The sequence below is a fragment of the Myodes glareolus genome, chromosome 4 (assembly GCF_982192425.1).
Source record: "Myodes glareolus chromosome 4, mMyoGla1.1, whole genome shotgun sequence".
NCBI lineage: Eukaryota > Metazoa > Chordata > Mammalia > Rodentia > Cricetidae > Myodes > Myodes glareolus.
This window is the reverse complement of record NC_142029.1, coordinates 24,396,613-24,422,018: the sequence shown is the minus strand read 5'-3', so window position 1 is coordinate 24,422,018 and position 25,406 is coordinate 24,396,613. Positions and strand designations below refer to the sequence as shown.

General features: G+C 49.9%; 1 protein-coding gene across 5 annotated transcripts; it reads left to right on the top strand.

Annotated features, from left to right (window-relative positions):
• Positions 1 to 592: 592 nt before the first annotated feature.
• Positions 593 to 24,833, top strand: Ankdd1a (ankyrin repeat and death domain containing 1A). Of its 5 annotated transcripts, XM_087905320.1 has the most exons (15): positions 594 to 4,269; positions 6,265 to 6,363; positions 8,310 to 8,408; positions 12,298 to 12,402; positions 13,075 to 13,173; positions 14,308 to 14,406; positions 15,060 to 15,158; positions 15,393 to 15,491; positions 17,242 to 17,340; positions 18,044 to 18,142; positions 19,312 to 19,407; positions 19,960 to 20,164; positions 21,785 to 21,916; positions 23,797 to 23,883; positions 24,458 to 24,833. In XM_087905320.1, the coding sequence occupies exons 1-14, from the start codon at positions 4,123 to 4,125 to the stop codon at positions 23,856 to 23,858; spliced, it is 1,539 nt and encodes a 512-aa protein (XP_087761446.1). In that variant the 5' UTR covers positions 594 to 4,122; the 3' UTR covers positions 23,859 to 23,883; positions 24,458 to 24,833. The 5 variants fall into 5 exon arrangements, with proteins under 5 accessions (XP_087761447.1, XP_087761446.1, XP_087761449.1 ...); XM_087905321.1 differs by having other exon boundaries at positions 593 to 4,269; positions 17,245 to 17,340; positions 23,797 to 24,833; XM_087905319.1 differs by having other exon boundaries at positions 596 to 4,269; positions 23,797 to 24,833.
• Positions 24,834 to 25,406: the final 573 nt, after the last annotated feature.

Sequence of the window (25,406 nt, the reverse complement as noted above, 5' to 3'; positions counted from 1 at the left end):
AATGCAGGGAAATGGGCTCAAAGTGGGGAGCAGTGGGCCTAGTCACAGAATTGTAAGATTGTGGCTGTAGCAGTTAAAGGCCACTGCGAGGTGGAGAAGTGAAGGCAGGTGGCACCATTAACGCTGGGAATATGACACTTCAGCTTGTCTCCAGTCTCCATAAAGAATGACCAGGAAGCCTGCTGGGAAGGAAGGGTTGGAGCTCGAGTTCATGCAGAAAGGCAAAGCAGTTTCTTAGACAGCACAGAGAATGGTTCATTTTGCTGGAGGAATTTTTACAACGTTAATTTTATTGATTTTGTTTAGCTTTGATTTATTTTTCTTCCATCTGGTGAAGAAGTATTACTCCCTCTTATTACTTGATTCCAGAATGTCGGGGGTCTGGCAGAGCACACTGGCTGGGACAACTGCACCTTCTGCCCTGACACCTGGCATTGGTCAGGTTTTCTTGGTGTTTTGTAGTTGTTGTTGTTGTTGTTCTTTGTTTGCTTTTAGTTTTTGGCTGAGTTAAGTGAGCAATTGATACCCCATTGTCGCTGTAACCTGTTTTTGTTTTTGTTTTTCTCTGATCGTGAATACATCTAACTTGTCTTAAGCCCACAGGCTTGATGGGGTAGCGGGGTCTGAAGAGTCCAGAGTGCTATTGAGACTTCAAGGCTGGGAGGGTCCCAGGAGAGTTGCACGCAGGGGACTTGGGGCAGCTAGAAGGCACAGCGGGAGTGGGAGCTGAAGGTGGGAAAAGGGTGTGCAGATCAGACTCACAGCTGGGTTGACAGCGGGCGGGATCTACGGAGAACCTCTGCCGCCCACTCCCCCCTCTGCGCGCTCCCGGCTCCGCGCACTCCTAGCCCCAGGCAGCTACGCGCCCTGCACGAGCGAGCGGAGCAGCGGAATGGAGGAGGAGCTGGCTTGGGAGACCCACGGCTGTGAGTCCCGGTGCCGAGGGCGGGTGGACATGGTGGGGGCCCGAGGCCCATAGGGGAATCCCACGTTCACAGAGGGCGGCCCAGGGAGAGGCTGGCCCTTCACATGGCCACCTCGGTCTCTGTGGGTCACCTCGGGCTTCTCTGTGACTCCGGGAGGAACGTTGCACAGGCATAGGGGACAGTGGCCTCACATCTGGGACTCAGGGTGTCCTGGGAGGGGCAAGCCAGGGGTGACAGCGATCCTTGTTAATATCTTGCTTTGTGTGCCAGGCTTTGGAGCGCAGGTCAGGCGGGTCTTCTACCTTTGCTATTATGTGGGTAGGGCCTACTGTTATCTCCATTTTTCAGATGAGAAAGCTGAGGGATAGGATGAGGTCACATGACTGTATTGTAGTAGAAATGCTGAAATCAGGCATGGGGCACAGTTCAGCAGGTAAAATGTTTGTTTAATACGTACAAGGCCTTGGATTCCATCTCTCACACCATGTAAACCAGGCACGGAGGCACAAATCTGTAATCCTAGTACTAGGGAAGTAGAGGCAGGAGGATCAGGAATTCAACATCATCTTCCATCCTTGGCTACATAGGGAGTTCAAAGCCAGCCTGGGCTACATGAGACCCCCACCGCCCATACCACCACCCTCAATGACAAAATGAAAACCTAAAGACCCCAGTTCACCCAGAATAAAATGGACTGTAGGTAGCATATCACAGGAGGAACCAGGACCTAGAAAAGAGGGGCTGTGGTTCATCTCCAACCCTGAGTGAAATAAGGAACTTCAGAACCCCTTTCAGAATGTACCCAGAGCCAGGCCCCCTAGGTGTGTGGTAGGCATACCTGTGGCCATCTGCTCTCCTGGGAGCTCTTTAGTGCTCTGCCTGGGAGAGGAGAGAAGACTGTGTCACTGTCTCCTCCGAGGCTGTCTAGGCTGAACCCTGACCACTGATCCCAGAGTGCATTCTCAAATCCCCATAGTCCTGCCCACTGGATTTCAACATGCTGAAGCCAGCTGTTACTGTCTGCCCAGATGAATGAGAAATGGGTGCTGGACTTCACTAGGCATAAGTGCTGCTTTTAAGACTTTTACTTTTTAATTAATTAATTAATTTTTGGAGACAGATTCTCTCTGTGTATTCCTGGCTGTCCTGGAGTTCATTGTGTAGACCAGGCTGTACCTTTGCCTACATTTGCCTACCACTGCCTCTGAGTGCTGGGATTAAAAGCATGTGCCTTGCTTTATTATCTTTGTGTGTGTGTGCTTGTGTGCACCTGAAGATGAAGCCAGAAGGGAGCATCAGGTTTCCAGGACCTGGAGTTATAAGCAGTTGCTAGCCACCAGATGTGAGTACTGGGAATCAAACTCAAGGGCTCTGTAAGAGCAACAGCTGCACTTAAACACTGAGCCATCTCTCCAGGTCATTTCCCCACACCCACTTTTATGACACAGGGTCTAGTGTAGCCCAGGCTGGATTTCAACTTGCTAAGCAGCTGAGGCTGCCGTGGAATGCCTGACCCCCCCTCCTTCATCTCCTAAGTACTAAAGTTACGGGTGTGTGTCACGGCACCCAGCAAAGAGCTGGTTATTTCAGAGCTATCACAGCTTTCTGCTGGGGTCAAAGGAGCATTAAGGACTCTCACGATCAAAGGGAGAATACTGAAGTGTTGAGGGTGTATTGAGAGATTTGGGGCCGAGAACCCAGTGCTGATAAATGCTCAGATGTCAGAGAGCCTGGTGTGCATTATTGAGACTGGAAATGTGTGGGGTGGAGTGATGGAACAGATAAGGTTTCATTCTTAACTTTGTCCCTTCCAAGTTTGCTGGCCCTGCTAAGATGCTGGCATCCGTCCCTTGATGCCCAAAGGTTCATGTGTGACGGTCAGAGGACAACTGTCAGGAGTCGACGCTCTCCTTCCACCTTGTTCTTTGTTTGTTTGTTTGTTGTTTTTTGTTTTCCACCTTGTTTTTGAGGCAGCATCTCTCTTACTGTTTCTGCCAAACTGTGGTGCATACTCCAAACTAGCTGACCTTCAAACTTCTGGGAAACTCTCCTGTTTCTGCCCCCTTTCTAATGACAAAATTACAGATACATCTGGTTCTTCACATGGGCTCCGGGAATCAAACTCATCTCAACAGGCTTGCATGGCAAACCCTTCACCTTCTGGGCCAGCTTGAGTTTTCTTTTATATTTATTTATTTGTGTGTGTGTGTGTGTGTGTGTGTGTGTGTGTGTGTGTGTGTGTGGTGTGGTGTGCCTGTGGTGGTCAGAAGACAACTTCCCAGAGTCAGTTCTTTCCTCTTGTTATGTGGGTCGTGGGGAGTAAGCTCTGGTTGTCAGGCTTGGTGGCAAATGTCCTTACTGATTGAGCCGTTTCACTACTCCTCCCCCTCCTCTTTTAGACTTTCTTTTTGTTTTCTTGTGTGTGTGTCTGTGTGTGCATGTGTGTGTCTGTGTGCATGGGTGGGTGCCTGCAGAGGTGGAAAGAGAGCGTTGATCCCTAAAGCTAGAATGACAGACAGGCAGTTGTTAGTGGCCCAACATAGGTACTGGGAACTGAACTCAGATCCTCTGAAGGAGCAGTAAGTGCTCTTTACCTGTTGACCCATCTTTTAACCTACATATCTATCTATCTGTCTGTCTGTCTGTCTGTCTGTCTGTCTGTCTGTCTGTGTGTGTCTGTCTGTCTGTCTGTGTGTGTGTGTGTATGTGTGTGTAGGTGTGCTTGTGCCATGGTGCTCAAGTGGATGCCAAAGAGCAACTTGCAGGAGAAAATTCTCTCCCTCCCTCCATGTAGGTCTTCGGATCAGGCTTAGCAGCAAGAACCTTTACTCTCTGACCCATCTTGCCCGTCCTGTTTTTTTTTTCTTTTAAATTGAGTTCTAGGGATCTGAACTCTTGCCAGGTAAGCACTTTACCTAAGCCTCCTCCCCATGCCCTGGGGGTGTTTTGAGGAAGAAGAGAGAAGCCTTCAGCTGGGCAAAGTGGAATGGGCCCCAGATGTGGAGGTGGAAAGGTTTAGAATTTAGGGCGAGGAGGGAGGAGACAGAAAAACGAGGGATAGGAAGTTCTAAAAGCGGAAGACCCCACCTCTGGCCCACTAACTCCTCACTGTCTTCTACACTGGGTAGATATTAGCGAGGTGGTCACTGGCTCCACTGGGAATGAGTTCCACCCTTCCCCAAGTGCATCCCCAAGTATGTGTTCCCTTCCTCTCACCTCGAATCCCTCTTCTTCCCCAGTGCTTCCCCTGGAGAGACAGCTCCATGAGGCCTCACGCTGGAATCAGGTGGGGAGGATGAAGGAGCTGTTTGAGAAGAGGGTTAACATCAGGGCTAGAAACCACGTAAGTGCTGCCTCCAGTGGGACAAACCGCTGCCTCTGATGGGGTGTGTTTGTGTGCACTGACTTGGCGGGGAGGGGAGGCCCACGCCGTCTTCACTGGAGCTGGCCTAAGGGTCAGGATCCCAAGCCAGGCTTTGGCAAGTCCAGAGCTTAGACTTTGAGCCTGTGGGGCCCATCTGGAAGGCCCATCTAAGAAACAAAGGTGGGGAGGTGCATGTGGGCAAGATTCTGGAGACCACGAGGGACCAGACTCCAGACTCTGGGGCATGTATGTGAGGTAGCAGTTGAGTTTAGCTCTCTTATCAAGCCGTCCCCGCTTGTGTGAGAAGCTGCAGGAGGCACAGGCCTCCTGAGAGTCTAATGATCAGACAGGGAAGCAGGGTCCCCTGCTGGGGACGAGGAGAGAGGAGGAAGTGTGTCTTCTAAGTGGATGCTGAAGACAGGCCCGGGTACTATGCAGGGTGACCCCTCTCTGACTCAGAACGTCTGGCTCAGAGGAACTTCTTGGATGTTATACTAAGGCTTGATTAGCAGGCATGGGATACAGGACCCTTGATTGCAGCAGAGGGTGCCCTGTCTAGAGGGATGGGACAGGGGCATGACTTCAGTCTTCAGAATCAGCTTGGGGGTGTGTGTGAGAATAGTAACAAGAATCATAAGTGTGTCTGGCGTGTTCTGGTCTTCATAGCACTCAGCCACCAGCTTCTTAGTGGCTGACTCTCAGCCCTGGAGAGCCGAGGAGAGTGGGAAGTATTGGCCCTCTGTATAGTTCAAGGCTATAGTGGGGCAGAGGCAGGTCACTTCAGGCCACACAGCATGTGCTTGGTAACTGAAGCTTTGGTCTCAGTTCCTGAACAAGTAAGTACCTGCAGGGAAGCATGGCCTAGTAGTATGATAGTGCTTTGTCTGTTTATCCATTCGTCTGTCTGTCCGTCCGTCTGTCCGTCCGCCCATCTGCCCATCCGTCCATTCGTCCGTCCATCCATCCATCCGTCCATCCATCCATCCGTCCATCCATCCACTAATTATGTTTACATGCATACTCATTGATGTCTTTGTTCATTCATTAAGCGTGTTCTCTCATGAACACTGGTTCATTCATTCATGCACTAAGAATTTATTAAGAACGTACCCTATGCTAGTTGCTGGAAACAGAGCAGAACCCATGACAGCTCTGATCCCAGCCTTCATGGAGTCTGGTGGGGGAGCAAAGTCCACAAGCTAACTTTCTCATTCCCACGATACAGGGAGGGGACCAAGGGGCTTTCTTTCACCTGGAGGTGTCCCAGAAAGCTTCTGTGGGATGAGCCAGGCTGAGGCAAAGAGCGGTGTTTCAGGTAGAGGGGAGAGTGTGGCAGAAGCCCGAGAGGAGAGAGCTGGCGTCCAGAGATTACACTGAAGAGTAGTGTTTCCCTTGGCTGCCTCTCATGAACTGAGATGGCAAAGAGGTGGACTATTCGGAGGAGGCTGGTGGCCCAGTCTGCTCAGATGGACCGAGAGCCAGAAACCAGGATAAACTCCCAGGGTGGTGAAGAGCGAACCAGACAGTCAGGTCCTTTCGGCTCATTGTGAGGGAAGAACCAGACACTCGTCTCCCTTGAGGACACTGAGAGCTGTCTTAGGTCACATGTGGCTTCCCAGTAGGAAGAAAGATTTGGAGCTGGGAACCATCTGGCCCCTCTGAGAAGCAATGGGGGGGGCAGTGCCAGGCCACACAGGAGCTTGTAGGCTCAGGTTCAGGCGTTTGCCCCAAGAGCAGTGGGGAGCCACGAAGAGTTTCAGGCAGGGACAGATGGGTCCAGTCAGTGTATCTTATATTTGTTTTGACTGTACCATACCAGGGAAAACGGACCCCAAGAAGGGCTGGATTCCTCAGCCAGCTGGTCACCAGAGCCACCAACAGCCCTTCCTCCCTGCAGGCCAGCTGTCTCGGTAGGGAGGGTGCTGGGGGCCGGCCAGGCAGGGTGGAATGACAAGTTCCCTCCCCTCCTGGCAGGTGGGGAGAGTGGCCCTGCACTGGGCTGCAGGTGCTGGGCATGAGCAGGCTGTGCGGCTGCTCCTGGAACATGGGGCCGCTGTGGACGACACAGATTCGGTAAGGAGGTCTGTGTGACGCGCACCTATCTTCCTGTCCGGGAGCAAGGACATCCTCATGCTGTCTGGCCTCTGAACAAGTTGTCATTGGTGAGACTGCCACCGACATGCCGATGCTTGGGTACAGCCTGGGCCCAAGTCGGTGTTAGGAATTGGTGACACTTTGTCCCATTCCTTTTCCCTGGCGTGGGAAGAAAGTGCTCTCTATTATCAATGGCTTTCAGTTCTGGGAACATTTTCGGTCCTTCACAATGCTACGTGATGAGGGAGATTGGTAAGTCATAGAAGGAATAGTCACGTGGATCAATGATGGCCCACCTAGGAAAGGGGCCAAGAAGAGGGTCTCGTGTGATAGACCGTGGGACTCTGCCCTGGTGAAACTGTGTCCTGGGGCAGATTGGGCAGATCAGTAGATGGCGCTCTACTTGAAGAGGAGGGAGCCCTAAGACAGGATCTGCAGAATTGCCTCCACAGGTTTAGAAGGACTGAATCTGGCAGCGCCATTTGGTATGGATATACTTAACAATGGATACTTAGGGCTGGAGGTGTGGCTCGGCTGTGGAGTGGCTATCTAGCATGCACGAGGTCCTGGGTTTTATCCTCAGCACGGGGTGTGTGTGGGGGGGGAATAAAGAAAGAAAGAGGAAACAATAGAGAGAGGCTCTGGGGAGCCCAAGCTGGCCTCAAACTCAAGAATGACCTTGAACTTCTGTTTCTGCTGCCTCTGTACCCTGAAAGCTCTAAAGGGCTGGGACTCCAGGTGTCCAGTTTATGAGGTGCTGAGGATTACAGCCCGGACCTCACACGTGCGAGGCCAGCTCTTTACCAGCTGAGTTATACACCTAGCCCCCCAAGCTAACTTTAAATTAACTCATTAACTAAACACCTCTGGGTGTTGTGTCGCATGCCTTTAATCCTAACATTTAAGAGGCGGAAGCAGACGATCTCTGTGCATTTGAAGCCAGCCTGGTCTACCTAGCGAGTTCCAGACCAGTCAGGGCTAAATAGTGAAACCCTATTCAAACAAACAAATAAACAAACAAAGGCAGGTGAGATGACTTAGTGGGCCTGGTAACCTAAATCAATCGTTCAATCCTTGGAGGCCACGAAAAGGTGGAAGGAAAGAGCTAAGTATAAGGGTCTCTTTCAACCTACACACGCGCTCCCCTGCACGCACGTACAATAAATACGAGCTGGACATGGTGACGAGCAGCTATGATTGCAGCATTTGGGCGGCGGAGGCAGGAGGATCAGGAGTTTAAAGTCATCTTTAGCTACATAGCTTGAGGCCAGCCTGGGCTACGTGTGAACCTATCTCAAAACAACAGTAACAACAACGACAGTCAAGCAAACCTGAGATCTGTTCCCTCCAAGTGGTTTCTTTAAAATGGTCCTTCTACGGAAGTAGCAATGAGAGTAGATGACAGCTACTTTAATTTTAGGTTTCATCTAGGAAAATAAAGTTTCCAATAGTTGATCAGCCTGGATCTCTGTGAGTTCGAGGCCAGCCTGGTCTATGGAGCGAGTTCCAGGACAGCCAGAGATACACAGAGAAACCCTGTGCCAAAAAACAAAACAAAATAGCAAACCTGGGGCTGCAGAGATGGCTCGGTGGTTTAGAGGACTTGTTACTCTTGCAAAGGACCCACATGGTGGCTCACAACCATCCATAACTCCAGTTTCAGGGAAACTCATGTTCTTCCGGCCTCCTCTGGCACCAGCACACATGTGACGCACTTACACATATGTAGGCAAAACCCGCATAGATATAAAACAAAATAAATACGTCTTTTAAAAAGCCAGCAAAACTTCCTGGTTTTTAAGTGCCTACAGCTTGGGGCTCTCCGGACTGAGTGGCACCTATAAGATGAATGGTTTGGCCATGTGGCCACAGCCACTCCTCTGTCTCCTCCCTTTCTCCTCACCTCCCTGTGTCCTCTCCCCTAGTTTGGGATGAATGCACTTCTCCTGTCTGCCTGGTTTGGCCACTTGCAGATCGTGCAGATTCTCGTCAACGCTGGGGCCAAGGTCCACTGTGAGAGCAAGGTAAGATCTCAGCTGGCAGCTCCAGCCTCCCTGCCCCCTACCTCCCCAGCCCCCCACCCCCACTTCTCCACTTCCTCCCTCCATCTCCCACCTGCTTCTGCCACAGGCAGTGTGCCTGCCCCCTGGAACCTTGCAGCCCCTGCTGAGCTGAGCCCTTGGAAGCCCCTCCTAGGCTAGAGATAGGGTGGGAATATTTTCATCAGACGATTGTCTCTCATTCGGTTGTTCCATCCCTCCCTGCTTTGGGGTGGAAATTCTCCAGCTGTCTGGCCAGCTGATTTCCGTGTTTACAGTTAGGGTTGCCCAACACCCTACAGGGCAGTTGGGAAGATGTGCTGAGGCAGGAAGTCTTCCTTAGGCCTCCTGCCAGGCTCTGCCTGCTTCATCCTCAAGGTGGTGGATGGAAGGATCAGAACCCAGGGTACCAACTCTTAGACCTCGGGTGGATTACTTTATCACCCATTTGGAAATGGAGTTTGTGTGTATGTGTGTGTATGTATGGTGATGTGTGCGTATGTATGGTGTGTGTGTATGTATGGTGTGTGTGTATGTATGGTGTGTGTGTGTGTGTGTGTGTGTGTGTGTATGGTGTGTGTGTGCCTACCTACCTCAAAGTGGTAGGAAAAGCAAGTGGGTGTGATGTCCCAGGCTGGGGGGGGGGTGCTGGCCCCTTAGGAACCTGGCCTCCCTCAGTGCTTGATATGACTTAAGGGAGCAGGGTCCTACAAATCTGGGTGCCTGGAATTCCTCCTCTAGAATTCACATAGCCCAGGCTGTTCTTGAACTCCTTCTGTAGCAGAGAATGACCTTGATCCTCTGGCCTCCACCAACCAAGCTGGGGGATTCCAGGCACAGGTCATCACATCTTGTTTATTCTGTACTGGGATAAACCCAGGGCTTTGTGCATGCCAGGCTAGAACTACCCACTGAGCTTATCCTTAGTCAAAAGGTTCCCTTTTATGGTGTCAACCCCCCCCCCAGGATGTCCATATCCTAATCTAAGACCTGGGAACCCCCAGAATCTAACATGACAAAAGGAATTTTGCAAAAATAAGATTATAGATGTTGAAATGGGAAGATTTTATCCCCCTGGGTTATCCACATGGGCCCTTGTGATCATAGGAGTTCACACAGGAAAAGAGAGAGGCAGAAAGGGTGGACAAAGGAAGCTGAGGCTGGAGTTCGGTTCCCAGCACCCACATGGCAGTTCACAACCATCTGGAACTCCAGTAACCATAACCTAACCTTCTCCCCAAGCCTCTAGAAAAAAAGTGCCCTTGTCCATCCATTCTTTAATTTTAAAAATTAATTTTATTGTGTGTGCGTGTGTGCGTGTGTGTGTGTGTGTGTGTGTGTGTGTGTACAACTTGCAGGAGCTGGTTCTGTTCTTCCACTGTGTAGTACCTGGGGATCAAACTCAGATTGTCAGGTTGCAAGTGGCTCTGCCCACCGAGTCGTCTATCCAAGCCTTGGTTTAGATTTCTCATCCCTAAATGGGTTCCACTTAGATCGTCTGTTTTATGATCTTTGCAACAAAACACTCTAAAATTTAGTAACCAGTGTAACTGGACTTTAGTTAAAATAACTAGGACCTACTCTTTTTATTACCTCCTCCCCTGCCCCCTTTCATCTTTTGGTTGTTTAGACAGGGTCTTACTCTGCGGCCCAGGCTCACCTGGAACCCACTGTGTAGCCAGTGTGACCTCAATGCAATTCTCCTGCCTCAGCCTCTTAAGTGGGTTATAGGCGTCAGTCAGTGTGCCTGGGATCATTTTCTTTCTTCGGTTTGAGGAAGGGTCTCACTACATTCAAGAACAAGTCGTCCGTGTTCTTGAACTTGTTATCCTCATGCCTCAGCCTCCTCAGTGCCTTGCTGATATTGTTCATAGCTCCATGGCTGGCTAGACCATCCCTCTGGTTTTGCCCAGGCTAACCCGTGAGGGAGGTTTGGGCTGACTGGACCGTAGGGTATCTGGAGCTTCTTCAGGGAGAGTTGGGACATCTAGGATAATGTCCTCAGTTTCTCCAGTAGCTCACAGAAGCCAGCCTGGACATTCTATGTGGCTTCCTTGGGACAGCAAAATAGGCCTGGGGATGTAGCTTAGTTGGTAGAATACACAAGACCCTGGGTTTGGTCCCCAGCACTACATAACTTAAGTACAGTGGTTACTCTGGTGGTGAAGGGCAAGAAGTTCAAAGTTATTCTTGGCTGCACAGCAAATTTGAGGCTACCCTAGGCTGTTTATTGAGAGGAGTGTCTTGCTGTATTGCCCAGGCTAGCCCTTAACTCCTGGTCTCAGGTGATCCTTCCCACCAGCCTCTTGAGTAGCGAGGAGGACTATGGTCATGTGCCATACCTGGCATTTTTCTAAAGTACTTTTTAGTTGGTGAATTTCTCACTGATGAGCTTTTGGGGTTTTTTTTTTTTTACGTATTTTGGATACATTCGGCATGAATTTCGAGCCCTGTTTATCGCCCTCTGATTACTTCAGCGCACTTAATCACTAGAGTTTACATACAGCGAAAGCCACAGGCCTCAAATTCAGACTCACTGAGCTCACAGCTACCAGTGTTCTGCCGATTCTTAGGCTGCATCAGTGGTTGGTGAGCACTGGAAAACAGTGTTCCAGGGGGCCCGAGAGAGGGCTCCATGGTTACCAGCTCTCTCTGACCCAAGCTCATAACTAATTGTAACTTCAGATCCAGGGGGATCTCAGCCTTTTCTGGCCTTTGAGGGGAGGAAGGGCGGAGCAGAACACACACACTTCTTAAAAAAGTCTTTACTATGTGTATAAATGTTTTGCCTGCATGAATGTATGTGTACCACATGTGTGCCTTTGAATCCCCTGGAACTGGACTTAGGCATGGCTGTGAACTCCCATGTGGGTACTGGGAACCTGGGTCCTCTGCAAGAGCAATAAGTGCTCCTAACTGCTGAGCCATCTTTCCATCTCTAAAAATATTTTTAAAAAAGAAAAACAGTGCTCCAGGGACTCCAACCTTAATGCGGCAGGGGCGGAAGTTCTGGGTCATTTGTCCTTCACAAATCTCCTTCATTTAAATATCACTCAAGGGACCTCGCTCTTCCTACCTCCCCCTCCCTCTCCAAGACCTCTTGACTCCAGATCCAACGGTGCACAGCTGGCCTTTTTCACCCTGTACACTGAGCGCTCAGTTGCTGGCTTCATTTTTTATTCATTTTTATGAATGCGTGTGTGTGTGTGTGTGTGTGTGTGTGTGTGTGTGTGTGTGTGTGAGTTTATTTGTACCACATGCATTTAGATACCCTAAGAGGCCCTGGAACTGGAGTGATAAGCCTGTGTGAGCTGTTTGATGTGAGTGCTGGGACTTGAACCCGGGTCCTCTGGAAGAGAAGCCTGCTTTTAACTACTGAGCCATCTCTCCAGCCCTGTTCTTTACACGACGGCTCTGTAGGATGTTCTTGGGACTGCAAATGCTGTGTCAGGTTACAGTTTGGAATCCAACTGTTTGGTGGCACACACCTGTAATCCCAACATTACATTCAGGAGGCAGAGGCAGGAGGATCTCTATGTGTTCGAGGTCAACCTGTCTACATAGCAAGTTCCAGGCCAACTAGAGACACTTAAATACTTTTCCTATGCTCTGACTTGCACTGAGGCAATCTGTGTGTACATGCAAACTCTGAGAGGTGAAGGCAATGGGTCCCAAACCAGAGCTGATGAGCGTGGAGCCAGGCTTTTGGCTTCTGGCATCCTGATTGGTGGCTGCCTCCCTGGGTCATGCATGGGCTCTCTTCATCATTGAGAGCATTGTTGCCATGGCAGCTGTATGCTGGGAAACAGGCAGTGTATGAAGAGGGGCCCTTCGCAGACTCCAGCCTCCCCCCTCCCCACTGGCTTGTTTCCAGGATGGTCTGACCTTACTGCACTGTGCGGCTCAGAAAGGCCACATGCCTGTGCTGGCCTTCGTCATGGAAGACCTGGAGGATGTGGCCTTGGACCATGCAGACAAGGTAAGACCCTTGCAAAGCTGTTCAACTCTCCCATTGGCTGGTATTTCACTGGGTGTACCCTGTTAGCTGGGACACTCTTTGGATGTGTCTTATTGGCTTAGGCTCTACTAGGGACACCGTACACCTGGAGTCCATTCTTGGATCAGCTAGGAAAACTATTCTACCCTGAGCGTCCCTGGAGGGGACATGACAGGTATATAGATGGGCAGGATGAAATCAGAACATGGCTGGCTCTCCCTTCCATCAAGGACTTAGACAGGTTAGAGAAAGGAGCCTGTTTTCTGTTTCCCGGAGAAGGGGGCGATTAGGGAAGGAGAGTAATTGGAAAGGGGTGGAAAGCATCCCTGAGCTTCAAAGATAGAGAAAAGTTCTGAGTGTGTGATTCCTGGCGGACTGGAATCATGAGAGGAGAAGTCCAAGGGGCATGGGGTCCCCATGGAGCTCTGTCTCAAACCTGAGGATTCTCTCTTCATATGACTGGCAGCAGGGAGCCACTGAGGGACTGTGGCAGGAGGAGGATCTCCCCTCAACAAAGGGGCTGCTGTTCAGAACCTGGGGCCCAGTGGCAGGGAGGACGGGGCATGAGAGGTGAGGAAAGCCCAGGCCCGCGGGCAGGGGCGGTGTGGGCACGGGCAGTCTGCGGAGGCTCACTGGCTCTTGCCTTCTGATCAGCTGGGAAGAACAGCATTTCACAGAGCTGCGGAGCATGGACAGCTGGATGCTCTGGACTTCCTCGTGGGCTCTGGCTGTGACCACAGTGTCAAAGACAAGGTACCGTGTGGCTGAGAGGCACACTGAACCCCTCACCAGCTGCACTCTCTGTCCTTCATGGTCCTGGCACCTCCTAGAGCCTACCTGTTCTTTTTCAGATTTTTTTTATGTGTATGAATGTTTTCCTGAATATATGTGTGCCATGTGCAGGCTTGGTGACTTCAGGGGCCAGAAAGAGGGTGTCAGATGGTTGTGAGCCACTGTGTAGGTGCTGGGAATTGAACCCAGGTCCTCTAGAAGAGCTAGTGCTCTTAACCACTGAGCCATCTCTCCAGCATCATAGAGCCTACTTCTGACTAGAGTTCTGCTTGGGGGAAAGGTTCCCAAAGGCCAGAATGTGTCGTGTGTCTGATGTTCTTCTAGTGGACACTTTGGTGCACATGGCCAGCTGGTGAGGTGTGAGATGTCCAAGATGAAATTTCTTCTCTTTTTCTCTCTTTCTCTCCACCCGACCCCTTTCTTTCTTTCTTTCTTTCTTTCTTTCTTTCTTTCTTTCTTTCTTTCTTTCTTTTCTTTTCTTTTCTTTTCTTTTCTTTTCTTTCTTTCCTTTCTTTCTTTCCTTCTTTCTTTCTTTCTTTCTTTCTTTCTTTCTTTCTTTCTTTTCTACTGGTTTTTATTGAGCTATACATTTTTCTCTGCTCCCCTTCCTGCCTCTCCACTCCACCCGCTTCTTTCTTTAAGACAGTCTCATATAGTCCAGGCTGCAAGCTCAGTGTGTATCAGAAAATGATCTGGGACTGTCCTTTTGCCCCCAACTCCCAAGCACTGAGTTTCTAGGTGGCATTGCCATGCTTGATTTTAATCATCCTGGGGACTGAACCAAGAGCTTTGTGCATGCTGGGTAATCACTCTACAAACTGATGTACATTCCCAGCCCCTATTTTGTTTTTAAAATAATGCAGCTGCCTTGAATCACAAGGAGCAAGAGCATGTGCAAGACTTATGCCTTGAGAATGCCCCTGGCTGTGGCCTTTGGTGGTGACAGGCATGAAGCTCGTCAGACTTGTCCTGTAACCCCGGACATGTTGCTCTGGGCCTTAACTTCTGTATCTGTGAAATGAGGGGGACAGCTCCAGTGGGGGTTCTGTGACATACTGCAATCTGGGGACTCCGTCATCTGTCTTCTTCCTGCAGGAGGGGAACACGGCCCTGCACCTGGCTGCCAGCCGGGGCCACACAGCTGTGCTGCAGAGACTTGTGGACATTGGACTAGACCTGGAGGAGCAGAACACAGTGAGTCATCAGCTGGGGATGCAGACAGAGGAGGTGCTTGCTGGCTCTGTCTTTGGGGAACCCCCAGCCTGTGGGGCAGTGCACTTTGTCTTGGTAGAGAGCTGGGATAGGGCATGTTCTCACACTGACACGCACCAGGAGGAAGTGAGCAGCCATCCGAGGGACTTGGCTGAGCGGGGAGCCAGATAGGATTGTCAAAACATGAGCAGGCATGGTGGTGCACGCCTTTAACCCCAGTACTTGGGAGGCAGAGTCAGGTGAATCTCTGTGAGTTCGAGGCCAGCCTGGTGTACAGAGAGAGTTCTAGGACAGCCAAGGCTGCACAGAGAAACCTTGTCTCAAAAAACATATGCACACACAAAACAAACAAACCAACAAACCATGAGAAGTCGCCACTGCCCGGATGGTCGGGGCAGCTTTCTGACGCAGGAGGGACTAGATTAGTGAGGGTGAAGTGGGTCAGAGGGCAAGGAGAACATGGATAGAGGCGATGATGAGGTCAGCAGGTCATTCAGCACAGGCTCAGGTAACCAAGCCCTTGGTCCTCACTCGTAGGTGGCTGAGAGCTCAAGGGGACAGAGATAGGTGTGTGCCCTTAACTCCGGGTCTGGCTTCCGCTTCCCCACTCTCGTCCCTTTCCCTGTGTGTTTCAGGAGGGTCTGACCGCTTTGCATGCAGCCGCTGAAGCGATCCACACGGACTGTGTGAGGTTACTCCTCAGTGCCGGGAGCAACGTCAATGCCCTCACCCAGGTACCCAGCCCTCCGAGATTGGTGAATAGAGGTTTTAAAGCGGTCATCCTGGGTTCTGGTCTTGGCTTCTCCACAGCTTAGCTCTGTGGCCCAGGGCAAGTCATTGTAGTAAAGGCCACAGGCCTGGGCCAGTCACCAACGACTCCTGCCATGAGACTTAAGTGGAGTATGAATCTTGGTGCCTGTCACACGAGAGGTCCTCGGAATAGTGCCCTGATGCCTGTTTCTCTCCAGAAAAAGCTGAGCTGCCTCCACTATGCAGCCCTTGGCGGCTCTGAGGATGTGTCCTGGGCACTCATCAAGGCAGGCGGGTGCCCAAACATGGCTGACTGGGTAAGTGTTGGGCCTGGATTGAAGGGATCCCCACTGCAGTGTCCCCTGATTATATTAAACACAGAAGGGAGAACTAGGCCCTTCCTGTCCCTTGTGGTTGGGGTGGGGCAGGAACTAATAATAGTGGCATTTCATTTCTGACGCTCTGTCAGGGACAGTGTTGAAACCGAGCTTGGCCACCCTCCCACTGAACTGCCTGTGCCTGGGAATCTTTAACTTTTGCCAGTCCAGCCACTGACCACTTAATTATATTCTCTGTCTTTCTGGTGTTTGTTTGTGTGTGTGTCTGGGTGTGTGTGCGCGCGCACATGTGTGTATGTGCGTGTGTGCATGCGTGAGTGTGTGTATGTGTGCGTGTGTGTATGCATGCGTGAGTGTGTGTATGTGTGCATGTGCATGAGTGTGTGTGTGTTTGTGCATGCGTGCTTGTGTGCGTACGTGTGTAGAGGCCAGAGGTCAGCATTAGAGGTCTTCCTCAATCACTCCCCATATTATTTTTTGAGTCAGCAGGGTCCTTCTGACTGTGCCCCTATGATCACAGGTGTGCCCTGCCACACACGACTTTTTATGTGGGTGCTGGGATCTGAACTCAGGTCTTCATGCTTGCATGAAGAATACTTTACCAGCTGAGCCATCTCTCTAGCCTAGGTGTTCACCTTTTCCCTATTAGAAACCTTCAGGGGCTGTGTAATCCTGTGGTCAGGACAGATGTTGTTATCAGAAACCCCAGATCCTCCTGTCTTGGTAGTCTTCTCAGTTTTGCTAAATAAATTGGTTTGCTCTGGGGGTAGGGGTTGGGGAGAGACAGAGACAGGAAATGGAGACAGAGAGAGAGAGGCACACAGAGAGAAATAGAAATAAAGAGTGTGTGTGTGTGAGAGAGAGAGAGAGAGAGAAACAGAAATAGAAACAGAAACAGAAAGAAAGAAATACCGAACCTGTGTGTTGCTACGTGGTGGTGGCGCACGCCTTTAATCCCAGCTCTCAGGAGGCAGAGTCAGGTGGATCTCTGTGAGTTCGAAGCTATTAGCCTGGTCTACAGAGTGAGTTCCAGGTCAGTCAAGGCTGCACAAAGAAACTCTGTCTTTTTTTTTTTAAGATTTATTTATTATGTATACAACATTCTGCCTCCATATATGCCCGCAATCCAGAAGAGGGCGCCAGATCTCATTACAGATGGTTGTGAGTCACCATGTGGTTGCTGGGAATTGAACTCAGGACCTCTGGAAGAGCAGTCAGTGCTCTTAACCACTGAGCCATCTCTCCAGCCCGAAACCCTGTCTTGAAAAGACCAAAATAAATAAATAAATAAATAAAATAAAGGAACCTGTGTGTGCATGGGTGTGTGTGGGTGGGTGAGAGAGAGAGAGAACCTGGCCTTGAGGCCCTGGTACTATCTACCACTTGCAAACTGTTTTGACCTTACTAAACCGGCTTTCATATATATAAATTATTGTCATGATATAAAGAAGGAGATATATATTTCAAAAATATACATTTCTCTTTTAAATCTTTTATGTGTGTCATGTACATATACCCAGGCTGGCACAGCAGGGCCTCTAACCCAGCGTGAAGACTACTGCCCTCCTATGGGTCAGTTTTAGGCCTCCAGTTCCAAGCATTGTGGCTGTGCCTGCCTCACATCGCCTATATTGTTTGAGAGACTACAATGGCCAAGTTAACCCCACCCCACCTCCAATCTGCAGTCCTGGGAGGGACTTACTGGTTGATCTCCATGTCTCTCCCATAGCAGGGCACTGTTCCTATACACCTTGCTGCAAGGCACAACTTCCCTGGCCTGGTCCAGCTCCTCATAGATGCTCACAGTGATCTGGATGCCACGGACATTGTAAGTGACTGCAGAAACCACTCAGAACCAGGGGTCTCCCAGCATGGCCTAGAGTTGAGAAATTAGTTCCTCTTTTTAGCTTCCCAGCATTGTTGGCTTTTTTACATTCATGTGTTTATGTGTGTGTGTGTGCATGTGAGTCTCTGTGTGAGCATATGCTACCTATGTGTGAATGCAACCTGTGTGCAGGGGCTCTGGGAGGTGCGCGTGGGGGGGGGCATCAGATCTCCTGGAGCTGGAAGTACAGGCAACTGTGTGCTATGTGATGTGGGTGCTAGGAATTCAAGTAGGATCTTCTGCAAAAACAGTGCCTGCTCTTCATATCTGTCTATCTCTATCTATCTACATATACAGTGTTCTGCCTGCATGTGTGCCTGCAGGCCAGAAGAGGGCACTAGATCTCATTACAGATGGTTGTGAGCCACCATGTGTTTGCCAGGAATTGAACTCAGGACCTCTGGAAGAGCAGCAAATGTTCTTAACCACCGCACCATCTCTCCAGTCCTTATTTATTTTATTGTAATAAAAAAAATTTTTTGAGATAGGGTCTCTGTGTAGTCCTGGCTATTCTGGAACCACTATATAGATTAGGTTGGGCTTGAACTCACAGAGATCCTGAGTACTGGGATTAAAGGCGTGCACCACTATGCATGGCTCCCATATGCTTTCTGCATGCTTCACCTCCCCCCTGTCTTCTCTCCAGAGGCAGCAGACTCCCCTCCACTTCGCTGCCGAGCATGCATGTCAGGACGTAGCTGAGATGCTCCTCATTGCTGGAGTTGACTTAAGCCTGCGAGATAAGGTACCCCTGCTCTAAGCAGCCCCTCTGTCAGGCTTCCACTGCTCCCTCGGGGTCAGAGACACTGCTACCAATTCCTCGTCCCTGCTCTCATAGTCTCAGGACCTCCTGTGTAACTCAAAAATCTATCTCCTGGACACGCCTGTCTTGGGGGCCTCAACTGTGGCCCTACGGTTTGCTCGGGCTGTGGTTGATTTCTGTTTCACCCCTCACCCACCAGAATGTTAGTTCTGTAAGTCACGTGGTGGGTGTCAGGAGTAGCAGAACCAGCCAGCATCACACTGCCTAACACCTCCCTGCTCATGCAACAGAATTCGGGGTAGCTCCCCAGCTTATTGTGACTCAAGGTGGCCCTTCCTTAGATGGCTGGAGACCATGGGGTGGGGTGAGGCTGAAGGCCAGACTTGGGTGGAACTCACGGCTTTGAGCTGAACCCAGGAAGCTGGCTGCACCTAAAGCAGCTTCCCACATCCCTGCAGACCCCTGCAGTTGTTTGGTCATATGGGAGGCCTGGAGCAACAGGTCTGGTACCTGGGGATTGGTAGACAGGTATGGCAGGATGACCCATGCCAACTCCAGGCTCTGATTTCTTCATCTGAGAAACAAGAGTGGGGACATCATGTCGTAGGTGGGGTTGAAGAGGGAATGAAGGCTGCTTGGCTTGATCGACCCTAGGCCAGTGGCTCTCAACCTGTGGGTCGCGACCCCTTTGGGGTCAGTTAGGAGATATTTATGTTATGGTTCATGACAATAACAAAATTAAACTTATGAAGTAGCAATGTATGGTTGGGGGGTCACCACAGCACGAGGAACTGTATTAAAGGGTCACAGCATTAGAAAGGCTGAGAACCACTGCTCTAAGCGTGTATATGCCTATGCTTGTGTGAGTGTATATGTCCACGGAGGCCAGAAGAGTGTGTGTGCAGATGATTGGTAATCGGAAGAGGTGGAGTTGCAGGTAGTTGTGAACCGCCCAGTGTGGGTGCCAGGATCCAAACTAGTCCTCATGATGGAATGGCAAGGGCTCTCAACCTCTGAGCCGTTTCTCCAGCCCAGCTCTGGGCACAGTTGGTCCTGATGAAACTGGAAGTGGTTGCTGGGATAATAGTAAGTTTAGAGGCTGCCCCGCACTGCCCTGCAGGAGCTCCAGCTTCCCTGCCTCTTCTTTGCAGCAAGGAAAAACAGCCCTGGCAGTGGCCGCCCGCAGCAACCACATCGGCCTGGTGGACATGATCATAAAAGCTGACCGTTTCTACAGATGGGAGAAGGTAGCTCCTCCGTTCATCTCCTGTTGGAAAGCCTTGGCTGTGTGTGGAGCCTCAACCGATTCTGGGGCCCTGTCTCTAAGTGGCTACTCATCTCTGCCTTGGGTACCACTCAGATAGTGGGGACCTGGAGATGGGCAAGCACCCAGACATGCTCAAAGGAGGCAGACTCAATTCTGTGCTAGTGAGATCCTGGCCAAGGAGTGAATTGGTTTGGATACATAAATTTTATGGGTGATAGAGAAGTGGGGTGAAAACCGGGAGGTCTCTGGCCAGAGACTTTGTGGAGGAGCTGCCATGGTAGTGCTCTTTTGACTATGGCAACGGGTTAAAAGTCAAGGAGGTGAGTTCTAGAGGGAGGAACAGTGTGGGATCCAGCGGTCAAGGCAAGACACAGACAGGGTGGCTGACGTGAAGCCTCAGGCCCATGCTGATTCGGGCTCTATCACCTGTGTTATGATATCATGTGTTATCATGTTATAACATATAACATATCATATGTTATCATGAGGCAGGCCCCAGACGGCTCCTGCACTCTTGGGATCTGCCCCCCAGGAGCACCTTTCATGCAGGGACACCAGCGACCCCACTAGGAAGACCCTGACCTTTAAACAAGACCACCGGCAGGAAACACTGCAGCTCCGCTCTGTGCTTTGGCGACTGGCCTCTCGGGGTCTGAGGCCCAATGAGTGGAAGAAACTGGCATATTCCTGGGAGTTCACGGAGGCTCACGTCTGTGCCATTGAGCAGCAGTGGACAGGTACCCGCCTTACCCTGCCCTCCACCAGGGCAGCCAGGGGGTGGGGGCATGTGAGATGAGCTCTGAGTTCTGTGCTGGTGGGGACAGAAGCTCGTGCAACCCAGAGCCCACTCTACTTCCAAAGCCCTCCTGGTTTAAGCACTCCCCTGTGGGGAAAAAGAGAGGCCGCTGTTGGCAGTCTTATTTAAAATCAGTTGAGACATCTAGACCCTGGTACAAAGGCATGAAAAAGAAATAGGCAAAAAGAATATCATGTCTGGGCAATGACTCAGTGGGCGAGAGCACTCGGTGTGCAAATGTGAGGACCCGAGTTCAGATCCACAGCACTCACATAAAAGCTGGGCATGGCTCCATGACCTCAGTGCTGCGGGTGGCGGATACGCAGATAGAGAAGGATCATTAGGGCTTGTTAGCCAGCCTAGCACAGCACAGCACAGCACAGCACAGCACAGCACAGCACAGCACACTTCAGCTTCAGTGAGACCCTGATTCACGCGAGTAAGAAGAGTGACAGAGCAGGACACGCGATGCTCACCTTTGGCCTCCACATGCAAGGGCACAGGTGCACACACCATATGCACACACATTCACTCATATACATCACACACCCATGCAGCATAAACACACACACACACACACACACACACACACACACAGAGAGAGAGAGAGAGAGAGAGAGAGAGAGAGAAAGAGAGAGAGAGACATAAATACTGGAAACGGAAAAGAGTAAATTTGTCATTTCAAATGCTGTGATTCCTATACATGAGGAAATCAGAAGATACAAACACTATGCATTGTCAATGAATGGGTCAAAAGTAGGTAGAGGTTAAGAGCACTGCCTGCTCTTCCGAATGTCCTGAGTTCAATTCCCAGCAACCACATGGTGGCTCACAACCATCTGTAATGAGGTCTGGTGTCCTCTTCTGGTCTTCAGGCATACACACAGACAGAATATTGTATACATAATAAATAAATATTTTTTTTAAAAAAAAAGTACATAGAATTTTTAGAGATTTCTAGAGAGCATCTAAGGCTGAAAACCATAAACCAGTGCTGGGGCACAAAGATGGCCAGCTGCCTCTCACTAGGCTGCTTTTTATGTTAGATCTAATCTGTGTGTTAGATCCAACATGTGCCCGAGGCGTAGACTGTTAGAAAGGAAGCATATAGTTGGGTAACCCAGTACCTTGAAGATATAAGCATTTTTGTAAAAAAATTTTTTTTGAAAGAGTTTCTCTGTATAACATTCCTAGCTGTCCTGGAACTCACTTTGTAGACCAAGCTGGCCTCAATTCACAGAGATCTCCCTGCCTCTGCCTCCAAGTGCAGGGTTTAAAAGCATGTGCCAACCCTGCCTGGCTAACATAAGCCATTTTTTAGAGTAGGCAGGTAGATGCCTCAGAGAAAACCTGAGGCTGTGGAAGTTCTTTGACCTGAGACACCAATCACCCACCCACCCAATCGGAGAAGCTGTGTGTACTGTGACCCTGACCTCCAACCCAGGCTGCCGATAGCAGAGAAAGGCCTCTCTCCTGCTAGGTGCATTTAGGATGCAGTAACGGGCAGCATGTTCATGCTCTGGGAAGGTGCCATGGTGGCCTCTGCTTTCATCATCTGCAGGAACCAGGAGCTACCAGGAGCATGGTCACCGGATGCTCCTCATCTGGCTACATGGTGTGGCCACAGCTGGAAAGAACCCCAGCAAAGAACTGTTTGAGGGCCTTGTGGCCATCGGCAGGAGAGACCTGGCTGGTAAGTGAGCCCTGGCTGGACTGCTTGGGCCCTTGAAGGACCGCTCAGGCCAGACCTCTGTGTGACTGGTTTGGGGCAAACTAAGGCCTCCTTACCCATCGTGTCTTTGAGTAATATCGCCAGTGAACCCCGTGCCCTTCACAACCACCAAAATCACCAATGACACTATAATCTTTGCCTCCCCAACTGTCTCTGCCTTCTAGTTTGGAATAAGGCCGGAAACAGCCTTGGGACTTCTTTTTCCATTAGGAGAGATGAGCCACAGACTGGCTTAAACATTGAGTTGAGCTTTCTGAGACCAGCATAAGGTACTTAACCATGCCACTCCCAAAAAACTTAATTTGAGATTCCCATGGTGACTTGGAACTTTCAAACAAGCAGGACCAAAAGCTGTGGAACTAATCCCTCCTTCAAGCCAAGCTGGCTGATGAAAAAGCCTTACGCAATGGAGTGTCCATCAACATGGGCAGCATGGGGCAGCCGCAGTATGGGCTAGTAGGCAGTTACTGGCAGCCACGAAGGCTGCCTTAGCTATGAAGCAACAGGAAAAATAGCTCTTGCATGGTGGCTGTTCCCACACCACCTCTAGGCCCTGTGAGGGAGTGCAGGCATTTCAGGGTGGAGGGATTAGGGAATAGCTTTTTGTTTTGTTTTGTTTTCCAAGAACTTTTTTTTTTTTTTTTTGAGACTTGGTCTCATGTAGCGCAAGTTAGCCTCAAACTCAATCTGTAGCTCAGAATGACTTTTAACTTGTGATCCTCCTGCCTCTGCCTCACAAGGTCTGGCATTAGAGGTGAGTGACAGACAGCACACCCCATTTTATATGTTACTGGGGGAAAGATCTCGGGGTTTGGTGTGTGCCAGGCAAGTATTTCACCAGCTGAGCTCTATCCTCAACCTCATTTTCCAAAATACTCTTTAAACAACCACCACAACCAAAACATCGGGGTTTTAATTCCTGCACTCAGGAGGCAGAGGCAGGAGGCACACTACTGGTTCCAGGCTAGTCTGCTCTACATAGCAAACTTTAGGTCAGCTAAGGTTTTGTAGTGAGACCCTGTCTCCAAGTAATCCAAATGTTAGTGCTTGGAAAAAAATTCAGGCTTGTAAAATTACTTTATTATTGCCCTGAGGTACTTACATAAATAATAAAATAAGATGTTACCTTTTTGTTGTTGTTGTTTTTTTTGTTTTTGTTATTTGAGACAGGGTTTTTCTGTGTAGCAGTCCTGGCTGCTCTAGATCTAACTTTGTAGAGTAGGCTGGCCTTGAACTCACAGAGATTCGGCTGCCTCTGCCTCTCGAGTGCTAGGATTAAAGGCATGCACTACCACTGCCCAATTCAGCCTTTTATTGTTATTTTTGTTGTTGTTGTTTTGGGGTTCTTTGCTTTTTTGATCCAGAGTCTCGTTATGTAGTCTTGTCTGGCCTGGAATTTGTTCTGTTGACCAAGCTGGCCTTAAATTCACAGAGATCCCCCTGCCTCTCCCTCCCAGTGCTGGGATTAAAGGCTTGTACACCACATCTGCCCCCCAAATATTCTTTTTTAAATGTTTGTATATTTATTTTATCCGTGTCTGAGTGTTTTGCTTGCATGTGTATCAGAAGATGTTGGATCACCGGGAAGGGGCAGTTATGAGCCACCATGCAGGGGCTGGGAACAGAACTCCAGTCCTCTGGAAGAGCAACAGGTGCTCTTAAGCACTGAGCCATCTCTCCAGCCCTCCCAAGTATTCTTTTTTTTTTTTTCCTCCCAAGTATTCTTAAGAACGGCAGCTGTGTCTTCCCTAGCACAAAACCCCACAGGGAATTAGGACACAAACCAACCCTGGCATGCAGAGCTGATGCATCTCAAACAACAGGACTCTTGTGTTCCACAGAATGCACCAGGAAGATGGCAAACGGAGAGCCCAGGGCCCCCAGGAGGTGCACAGCCATGTGAGCTGTGGGAACGGTGCAGAACCACGGTATGGAAGAGGATCTCCATAAGGGCTTGTGGAACAGTGCCTGCACACAGACCCCCCAGCTGCGGCTACTGGGCTGTAGACACCCCGCCCCCGTGAGGAAACACTCATACTTTTTGGAGGATGGGGGATGTGTCTATTCTAGGTTCTCTGGGTCACCCTATCTCAGGAGTGGGGCCCTTGAAGCTCTCAGCTCACTTTGTTGTGTTTGTGAGGGCGCATATGTTGTACATGTGTGGAGGCCGGAGGACACTTGGCGGGTATGCCTCCCCAGGCACTGGCCATCTCATGTTTTTTTGTTTTGAGACAGGGTCTCTCTCTCTCTCTCTCTCTCTCTCTCTCTCTCTCTCTCTCTCTCCATTCCTGGGGAGTCCTGATCAACCTTTATTTGAACAGCCTGTGTGTTTTGAGACAGGGCCTCTCATTGCCCTACCTTGACTGGCTGACCAGTGAGCCCAGTGATCCTCCTGGACTTCCAAGCATGTGCCCCTGGGCCCTGGTTTCTATGTGGGTTTTGAGGGTTGAACTCAGGTCCTCATGTTGCATGGCAAGTGTACAAACTGAGCCTTTTCCCCAGGCCTCTCACTGTTTCTTCCGTCATCCTTGAACATCACGAAGCCCCCTCTGGAGGTGCAAGGATGTCTTTACAACTAGGGCACTGAGGTCCAGGGAGAAGAAATAGCTTGTCCAGGTCATACCACAAATCAATGGCATCAATCCAGCTTTCCTCCAACCCAGCCTGAAGGAAGGGCTGCATTCGTCGCCTTCAAACCAGACTGTCCTTAAGTCGTTCAGGACAACACATTCATCTCTAGTGCCAAACAGACAGAAACGGCCATGCTGATCCCACAGGTGTACTTTTTTAAAAGTCCGTTTGTATGTGTTGACAGTCCAGGAGGCATGTCTCTCCTTTCCTTCCCTCTAAGTAAATAATTTGATCTATAATTTTAAAATGTTTTTTATCTTTTTTTTAATCTTGAAATTGCTTCAGACTTAGCAAAAGTTGCAAAACAGTACTGAGAATGTTCAAGTTTTCTGCACGAAGCTCCTGTAAATGTTAACTCTTACACAACTACAGTGTGGTTTTGTGAAATCAGGAAGTTAGAGGCTGGAGAGATGGCTCAGTGGCTGAGAGCCCTTGCTCTCCCACAGGACCCTGTGCTTTGTTCCCAGCACCTGCATGGCAGCACACAGCTGACTCCAGGTGATCTGGCGCCCTCTGCTGGCCTCCAACATTACTGCCTGTATGTGGGGTGTGTGTGTGTGTGTGTGTGTGTGTGTGTGTGTGTGTGTGTGTGTGTGTGCATGCTTGATTCTGTGTGACATGTGTTCAGGCAAACAACACTCATACACAGGAAATCTTTTTGAAAAAATTAGGAAACTGACAGTGTTTACAAACTATTCTTTAATCTCAGACCACATTCAAATTTTGTCAATATTTTGCCCCCTCCTGGATTAATATCTGATCCAGGATCACAGAGTACATTTAGACATTTTAGTTGTCATTCTATTGTGCTTCTTTGGTG